Consider the following 9,416-nt stretch of genomic DNA (forward strand, 5'->3'; position numbering starts at 1 on the left):
AGTGTATATATGTAAATCGTTGGTAGATACAGCCAAATGATACTATACAAAACAACAGGGTACACTTAAAACTGACAGGTTTAAGCATGATACTGTTATAATGCATATTAAGATTAATATGTACACTGAACAAAAATATAAACGCAACATGTAAAATGATGGTCCTATTTTTCATGAGTTGAAATAAAGTACCCAGAAATGTCCCATATGCACAAAAAACATACTTCTCTACAATGTTGTGCACATTTGTTTACAACCCTGTTATTGAGCATTTCTCCTGACAGGTGTGGCATATCAAGAAACTGATTAAACAGCATGATCATTACACAGGTGCACCTTGTGTTGGGGACAATAAAAGGCCACTCTAAAATGTGTAGTTTTGTCACACAGCACAATGCCACAGATGTCTCAAGGTTTGAGGGAGCGTGCAATTAGCATGCTGACTGCAGTAATGTCCACCAGAGCTGTTGGCAGAGAATTGAATGTTCATTTCTCTACCATAAGCTGCCTTCAACATTGTTTTAGAGAAGTTTGCTGTAGGTCCTACCGGCCTCACAACCACAGACCACGTGCATGGCATTGTGTGGGCGAGCAGTTTCCTGATGTCAACATTGTGAACAGAGTGCCACATGGTGGTGGGGTTATGGTATGGGCAGGTATAAGCTACGGACAACAAACCCAATTGCATTTTTATCAATGGCAATTTGAATGCACAAAAATACTGTGACGTGATCCTGAGGCCTATTGTGAGGCCCATTTTGTTTTTTAAGTTATCTGTGACCAACAGATGCGTCTCTGTATTCCCGGTCATGTGAAATCCATAGATTAGGGCCTAATTAATTCATTTAAATTGAATGATTTCCTCATTTAAACTGTAACTCAGTCAAATCAATGAAATTGTTGCATGATGCGTTTATATTTTTGTTCAATATATGTATATACACAATCTTATTCAGTTTTGTCCTTTTTGATTTTGATAATTGTTTTGTATTTTATCTGATTGTGATTGAACGGTTTGCACAATGTCAGTGTCTGTAGAAATTTGAGCCAAAAGTCAAATGTCTTGTCCCTTCTCTGTTTTTCTCTCGTTCTCCAGAGCCATTCCCTACCCCCTCCTCTTCCATCTGATCCTGTCTTTGTTTACATGCCAAGCCATTCAGGGTCACTGAAAGGAAAAGTTGAAACGCTGTTTCTTTCCACTTCGGCTGCTTCTTTATCAACAAGGGACCACTGCTGCCAATTGTTTTTGTTGGCATTTTAAATTGTCTTTATTCGTTAAGGTTGTGTATTTCATTTTTAAAAGGTTCCTGAAAGACAACAGTTGGAACCAGGGGAAAGGGCTGTTGAAGAACTGTTTTTTTTTTATGAGGGCTATGTTTTTTTTAAGGGGTAATGTGATATACTATGTATTTGTCAAATACTTTTTTGCGACACTCTCTTATGAATTTTGCACAATTTCTTTTACTTTTTGAAGTTTACATGTTTTATATTGGGTATTTGTCACTGCATCTAGACCAGTTCTAGGTTCATAATGTACATTTTGTGTTAGGTATCTGACATATTTTAGGACATACAGTTGAAGTCGAAGTTTACATACACCTAGCCAAATACATTTAAACTCAGTTTTTCACAATTCTTTACATTTAATCCTAGTAAAAATCCCTGTCTAGGTCAGTTAGGATCACCACTTTATTTTAAGAATGTGAAATGTCAGAATAATAGTAGAGAGAATTATTGATTTATTTTAGCTTTTATTTATTTCATCACATTCCCAGTGGGTCAGAAGTTTACATACACTGAATTAGTATTTGGTAGCATTGCCTTTAAATTGTTTGACTTGGGTCAAAAGTTTTGGGTAGCGTTCCACAACCTTCCCACAATAAGTTGGGTGAATTTTGGCTCATTCCTCCTGACAGAGCTGGTGTAACTGAGTCAGGTTTGTAGGCCTCCTTGCTCGCACACGCTTTTTCAGTTCTGCCCACAAATTTTCTATAGGATTGAGGTCAGAGCTTTGTGATGGCCACTCTAATACCTTGACTTTGTTGTCCTTAAGCCATTTTGCCACAACTTTGGAAGTATGTTTGGGGTCATTGTCCATTTGGAAGACCCATTTGCGACCAGGCTTTTAACTTCCTGATTCATGTCTTGAGGTTTTGCTTCAATATATCCACATAATTTTCCTCCATGATGCCATCTATTTTGTGAAGTGCACCAGTCCCTCCTGCAGCAAAGCACCCCCACAACATGAGTCTGCCACCCCCGTGCTTCACGGTTGGGGTGGTGTTCTTCGGCTTGCAAGCCTCCCCCTTTTCCTCCAAATATAACAATGGTCATTATGGCCAAAATGTTATATTTTTGTTTCGTCAGGCCATAGGACATTTCTCCAAAAAGTAAGATCTTTGTCCCCATGTGCAGTTCCAAACCGTAGTCTGGATTTTTATGGCGGTTTTGGAGCAGCGGCTTCTTCCTAGCTGAGCGGTCTTTCAGGTTATGGTCAATATAGGACTCGTTTTGCTGTGGATATAGATACTTTTGTACCTGTTTCCTCCAGCATCTTCACAAGGTCCTTTGCTGTTGTTCTGGGATTGATTTGCACTTTTCGCACCAAAGTACGTTCATCTCTAGGAGACAGAGTGCATCTCCTTCCTGAGCGGTATGACGGCTGCATGGTCCCATGGTGTTTATACGTGCGTACTATTGTTTGTACAGATGAACGTGGTACCTTCAGGTGTTTGGAAATTGCTCCCAAGGATGAACCAGACTTGTGGAGGTCTACAATTCTTTTTATTATTTTTTGGGGCTGATTTCTTTTGATTTTCCTATGATGTCAAGCAAAGAGGCACTGAGTTTGAAGGTAGGCCTTGAAATACATCCACAGATACACCTCCAATTGACTCAAATGATGTCAATTAGCCTATCAGAAGCTTCTAAAGCCATGACATAATTTTCTGGAATTTTCCAAGCTGTTTAAAGGCACAGTCAACTTTGTGTATGTAAACTTCTGACCCACTGGAATTGTGATGCAGTGAAATAATCTGTCTGTAAACAATTGTTGGAATAATTACTTGTGTCATGCATAAAATAGATGTCCTAACCAACTTGTTAAAACTATAGTTTGTTAACATGAAATTTGTGGGTTGGTTGAAAAATGAGTTATGACTCCAACCTAATTGTATGTAAACTTCTGACGACAACCGTAGATTGCTGTATTCATTCTTAATTAATTCTGCTTGCAGTCAGGTCCAGTATTAGTCACGTCTGTATTACATTTGTTTCCGACCACTAGAGCTCTGCTACCCGAGCCCGACGGGGCCCGACATTATACATTCGGGTAGGGTCTGTTTTTCTTTATCAATAACTAGGGTATGGCTCGGGTATCACAAAATTGATCACCATCTTTTTGAAGCTGAGCCATTTGCTCATGCTCTACTACGCAGTAGAGTCATTTCTGACTGATATGATGACATGGTGTCAGAATTGCTTCAACCTCGTGAAATATAAATCAGGAGAGATTATTTAACAGAAAATAATAATGTACCTTGAGTTTTGTCCGAGTTTTGAGCAGAGCAGTCCAAGCGGAGCCATTGTTATGGATATTCACCGACTCAGAGCCGTGTGCACAGGGAGCGAGTGACAGACAGAAGAGCAGCTAATGTTTTTACTATCAGGGGAAGTTATTTCTGATTTCGGGTTTCATTTAGAGTTTGAAATGTGGCAGAAGCAATCGGGTCTTGGTAGGTTAGGGCCTAAATGTCACAGGCAAGGGTAGGATTTGGGCTTAAAATTCCTGCCCGTGCAGGCCTCTGCAATACAACTAATGTACAATGCATTTGACACAATGGATATTTTTGTGATACATCTGAGTTTGTCTGGATAAAGAATTTGACACAACCACCACTACGGAAAAACTTTGTTGTATAACAACAGTTGCATCAAATGGGTTGTGTAACCCAAGTGTGTACAGGGCCGTTGTTACACTATTGGCCATTCATGTAATTTTAGCCATGTTCTGCATTAAAAGGATAGAAGGCTTTTTAACTTCTCAGCTGAAATGGGTCATGTGGAATGGCGTGATCAACACATACTGTATAACACGTAGTCACTTTAAGCATTAAGTTGCCTCGCTGTCTTTCCATCTTGCATACTCTGACTACTCATATGTGTGTATCATGTTATGCAGCTTCTGATCTTGTACTTCAATTCAATAATAGCCATACTCAGTTGTAGAATTGTGATGATACTGTAAGGTTGATCCGTAAGGAAGTACCATTTAGTATTAGTATAACCCCTATCTGCAGTGATGTGACCAAAACATATAAATGTACTACAGGGTTACAGACTGTGCTATACTAGCCAACAGGACATGTATTTTTACTTCACTCTTTTTTTTAAACTTTATTTTCAGATATAACAACAAAAATAACACAACCCAAACCTCTCATTCTCCCCTCCCTCCCTTCACTCCCTCCAAGGCATCTATAAAAGTAAGTTAAAAGGGAAAGAAAAAATAAACAAACAGTATTAGAAACAAAAAAAATGGTTAAAAAAAGTTTTATATAAAAATTATTATCAGAATAAATGGCCACTAGAACAGACATCACTGCTTACCAAACTATGCAAGTTACACTAAGTAAAAGACAGGCTCTCCACTTATTGTATTAATGGGAGACCAGGTTAAGTTAAACCTTTGTCGGTGCACAGTGTACCTAACCTTCTCCAGAGGCAGAGATGACATCACCTCCTTAACCCACTGCATAAAGGAGGGCGGCTTTGCAAACTTCCAGTGAAAGCGAGGTAGCATTCTGGTCTAGGGGATGTACCCCAAAAATGGCAGTGACTGGGTTGGGGCTAACAGTTGTATTACACATATGTGAGATTGCCTCAAAAATGGGGTCCCAGAGGCCACTCAAAGATTGGCATGACCAAAACATGTGTCCCACAGCCACTGAACTCGGGTGGCATCTCAAACACTTGGCATCAACATTTAGGTATATTTTTACCAATCCGTCATTTGAGTAATGGAGTCGGTGCACAATTATAATGTGTGTATATGCTCAATACTTTTTTGCTATATATCATCGGGTAGCTCGCCACCTATGTCTTGCTTACCTTCAATGAATGACAGCTCTTCCTCTGGCCCTATGTTTCTGTGTGTGTGTGTGCGTCCGTGTGTGTGTGTGTGTGTCCAGGCTGTATGGTAGGTGTCAGGCTACGAGCTGTTGTAAAGTTTAAAAAATCATTTAAAAAAGTCTAAATAAAACATAATAAAAAGTACATTTGAATGACACTAAGTGGCAGTGTTTTTACAACTAATGCCGGTTTGCCTGAGGCTGATGCCATGCATGTGTTTGTACACATGCATATACACACACTCATTCAAATAAACACATACATACATGTAATAGTGCCAGACATGCACACAAACATATACAGTTGTGTGCATGTCTGGCATTGCCGTTATGATTTTAGTTGTCCTTGATGTCCTTTGTTTTATATTATTATATATTATTTGTTTTATCATATTATTATTTTTTTTACTTGCATTGTTGTTTGCTGTTTTCTTCTGTCTTTTCCTTTTTTCTCTTTAGTTCATTATTTTGGTTGTTGGTGCATTGGGGTGTTCTTGGTGGTGGGGAATGGAATAAAAAAATGTTTTAAACATCTTCCTGGGGGGGGACTGTGGGAGGGGGTCTCGAATGGTTGAGGGACAACTATTGGGGAACTGTGGGGGGATCTTGGGTTCATGTTTTTTGGCCTGGTAGTAGATCGGTCAACATGCCCTTGAGCAGGGCATTGACCCTGGATGCTTCTATGTGTCGCTCTGAATGGGAGTCTGTTGGATGACTGGTATGATGTAGTTGTTGAGCGGCTTCCCTGTAAGTATATTGTATGTTTCGAATATTCAATAAAAAAATAAAATAAAGAAAAGGTTACGAGCTGTGGGTTGACACACAGAGAGAGAATCCTGATCAAGGAGCAAAATTCCTCATTTTATATGAATACAGTAAAAAAAAAAATATATATATATATATATATATATACAGTGGGGCTAAAAAGTATTTAGTCAGCCACCAATTGTGCAAGTTACCCCACTTAAAAAGATGAGGCCTGTAATTTTCATCATAGGTACACTTCAACTATGACTGACAAAATTAGGAAAAAAAATCCAGAAAATCACATTGTAGGATTTTTTATGAATTTATTTGCAAATTATGGAAAATAAAGTATTTGGTCACCTACAAACAAGCAAGATTTCTGGCTCACAGACCTGTAACTTCTTTAAGAGGCTCCTCTGTCCTCCACTCGTTACCTGTATTAATGGCACCTGTTTGAACTTGTTATCAGTATAAAACACACCTGTCCACAACCTCAAACAGTCACACTCCAAACTCCACTATGGCCAAGACCAAAGAGCTGTCAAAGGATACCAGAAACAAATTTGTAGACCTGCACCAGGCTGGGAAGACTGAATCTGCAATAGGTAAGCAGCTTGGTTTGAAGAAATCAACTGTGGGAGCAATTATTAGGAAATGGAAGACATACAAGACCACTGATAATCTCCCTCGATCTGGGGCTCCACACAAGATCTCACCCCGTGGGGTTAAAATGATCACAAGAACGGTGAGCAAAAATCCCAGAACCACACGGGGGGACCTAGTGAATGACCTGCAGAGAGCTGGGACCAAAGTAACAAAGCCTACCATCAGTAACACACTACGTCACCAGGGACTAAAATCCTGCAGTGCCAGATGTGTTCCCCTGCTTCCAGGCCCGTCTGAAGTTTGCTAGAGGGCATTTGGATGATCCAGAAGAAGATTGGGAGAATGTCGTATGATCAGATGAAACCAAAATATAACTTTTTGGTAAAAACTCAACTCGTCGTGTTTGGAGGTCAAAGAATGCTGAGTTGCATCCAAAGAACACCATACCTAATGTGAAGCATGGGGGTGGAAACATCATGCTTTGAGGCTGTTTTTCTGCAAAGGGACCAGGACGACTGATCCGTGTAAAAGAAAGAATGAATGGGGCCATGTATCGTGAGATTTTGAGTGAAAACCTTCTTCCATCAGCAAGGGCATTGAAGATGAAACGTGGCTGGGTCTTTCAGCATGACAATGATCCCGGGCAACGAAGGAGTGGCTTCGTAAGAAGCATTTCAAGGTCCTGGAGTGGCCTAGCCAGTCTCCAGATCTCAACTCCATAGAAAATCTTTGGAGGGAGTTGAAAGTCCGTGCCCAGCAACAGCCCCAAAACATCACTGCTCTAGAGTAGATCTGCATGGAGGAATGGGCCAAAATACCAGCAACAGTGTGTGAAAATCTTGTGAAGACTTACAGAAAACGTTTGACCTCTGTCATTGTCAACAAAGGGTATATAACAAAGTATTGAGATAAACTTTTGTTATTGACCAAATACTTATTTTCCACCATAATTTGCAAATAAATTCATTAAAAATCCTACAATGTGATTATCTGGATTTTTTTTCTCTCATTTTGTCTGTCATAGTTTAAGTGTACCTATGATGAAAATTACAGACCTCTCATCTTTTTAAGTGGGAGAACTTGAACAATTGGTGGCTGACTAAATACTTTTTTGCCCCAATGAGCAGTGTATATGTATACACCTTGCGAAAGTATTCGGCCCCCTTGAACTTTGCGACCATTTGCCACATTTCAGGCTTCAAACATAAAGATATAAAACTGTATTTTTTTGTGAAGAATCAACAACAAGTGGGACACAATCATGAAGTGGAACGACATTTATTGAATATTTCAAACTTTTTTAACAAATCAAAAACTGAAAAATTGGGCGTGCAAAATTATTCAGCCCCCTTAAGTTAATACTTTGTAGCGCCACCTTTTGCTGCGATTACAGCTGTAAGTCGCTTGGGACATGTCTCTATCAGTTTTGCACATCGAGAGACTGAAAATTTTTCCCATTCCTCCTTGCAAACCAGCTCGAGCTCAGTGAGGTTGGATGGAGAGCATTTGTGAACAGCAGTTTTCAGTTCTTTCCACAGATTGGATTCAGGTCTGGACTTTGACTTGGCCATTCTAACACCTGGATATGTTTATTTTTGAACCATTCCATTGTAGATTTTGCTTTTTGTTTTGGATCATTGTCTTGTTGGAAGACAAATCTCTGTCCCAGTCTCAGGTCTTTTGCAGACTCCATCAGGTTTTCTTCCAGAATGGTCCTGTATTTGGCTCCATCCATCTTCCCATCAATTTTAACCATCTTCCCTGTCCCTGCTGAAGAAAAGCAGGCCCAAACCATGATGCTGCCACCACCATGTTTGACAGTGGGGATGGTGTGTTCAGGGTGATGAGCTGTGTTGCTTTTACGCCAAACATAACGTTTTGCATTGTTGCCAAAAAGTTCAATTTTGGTTTCATCTGACCAGAGCACCTTCTTCCACATGTTTGGTGTATCTCCCAGGTGGCTTGTGGCAAACTTTAAACAACACATTTTATGGATATCTTTAAGAAATGGCTTTCTTCTTGCCACTCTTCCATAAAGGCCAGATTTGTGCAATATACGACTGATTGTTGTCCTATGGTCTCCCACCTCAGCTGTAGATCTCTGCAGTTCATCCAGAGTGATCATGGGCCTCTTGGCTGCATCTCTGATCAGTCTTCTCCTTGTATGAGCTTAAAGTTTAGAGGGACGGCCAGGTCTTGGTAGATTTGCAGTGGTCTGATACTCCTTCCATTTCAATATTATCGCTTGCACAGTGCTCCTTGGGATGTTTAAAGCTTGGGAAATATTTTTGTATCCAAATCCGGCTTTAAACTTCTTCACAACAGTATCTCGGACCTGCCTGGTGTGTTCCTTGTTCTTCATGATGCTCTCTGCGCTTTTAACGGACCTCTGAGACTATCACAGTGCAGGTGCATTTATACGGAGACTTGATTACACACAGGTGGATTGTATTTATCATCATTAGTCATTTAGGTCAACATTGGTGTCACGAACCTCGCTGAAGAGGGTGCCTCTTCCTGTTCGGGCGGGGCTCGGCGGTCGTCGTCACCGGCCTATTAGCTGCCATCGATTCTTTTTCCATTTGTGGTTGTTATTGGTTTATTGGGTACACCTGTTTTGTATTAGGGTTTGTTTGTAGGGTATTTAAGGGTACTAGGCCTGCTGGGTATTTTGTGCGGGCTTGTTTACTCTGTGTTTGATGGTGTATTGCTTTTCGTGTTCTTTATTTATCCGGTCTATTTTGTCCTGTTGTTTTTGGACTGGCAACTTATACGCCTTGTGTGTTGGCGTCATTCATTTTGGTTGCACCGGTGAATAAATGTTTGATAAACGACAGAACACTGCTCTCTGCGCCTGATTCCACCCACCACTCATAGTTTATCGTAACAGAAACCCGCACCGAAGAAATGGAATCAGCAGGAGCAGCGACCACC

At 40.3% G+C, this 9,416-nt stretch overlaps 1 protein-coding gene across 1 annotated transcript in view; it reads left to right on the plus strand.

The window, feature by feature from the left end:
• The window catches only part of LOC115106748 (transient receptor potential cation channel subfamily M member 5-like), a 60,698-nt gene extending 54,722 nt beyond the window's left edge, over window positions 1-5,976 (plus strand). The window contains exon 17 of the mRNA XM_065016547.1: window positions 1,097-5,976. Within this exon, the coding sequence (XP_064872619.1) occupies window positions 1,097-1,128 (32 nt within the window). The 3' untranslated portion in view covers window positions 1,129-5,976. The remainder of the gene's footprint in view (window positions 1-1,096) is intronic.
• Window positions 5,977-9,416: the final 3,440 nt, after the last annotated feature.

The sequence above is a fragment of the Oncorhynchus nerka genome, unplaced genomic scaffold, assembly GCF_034236695.1.
Source record: "Oncorhynchus nerka isolate Pitt River unplaced genomic scaffold, Oner_Uvic_2.0 unplaced_scaffold_13___fragment_8___debris, whole genome shotgun sequence".
NCBI classification, from domain to species: domain Eukaryota; kingdom Metazoa; phylum Chordata; class Actinopteri; order Salmoniformes; family Salmonidae; genus Oncorhynchus; species Oncorhynchus nerka.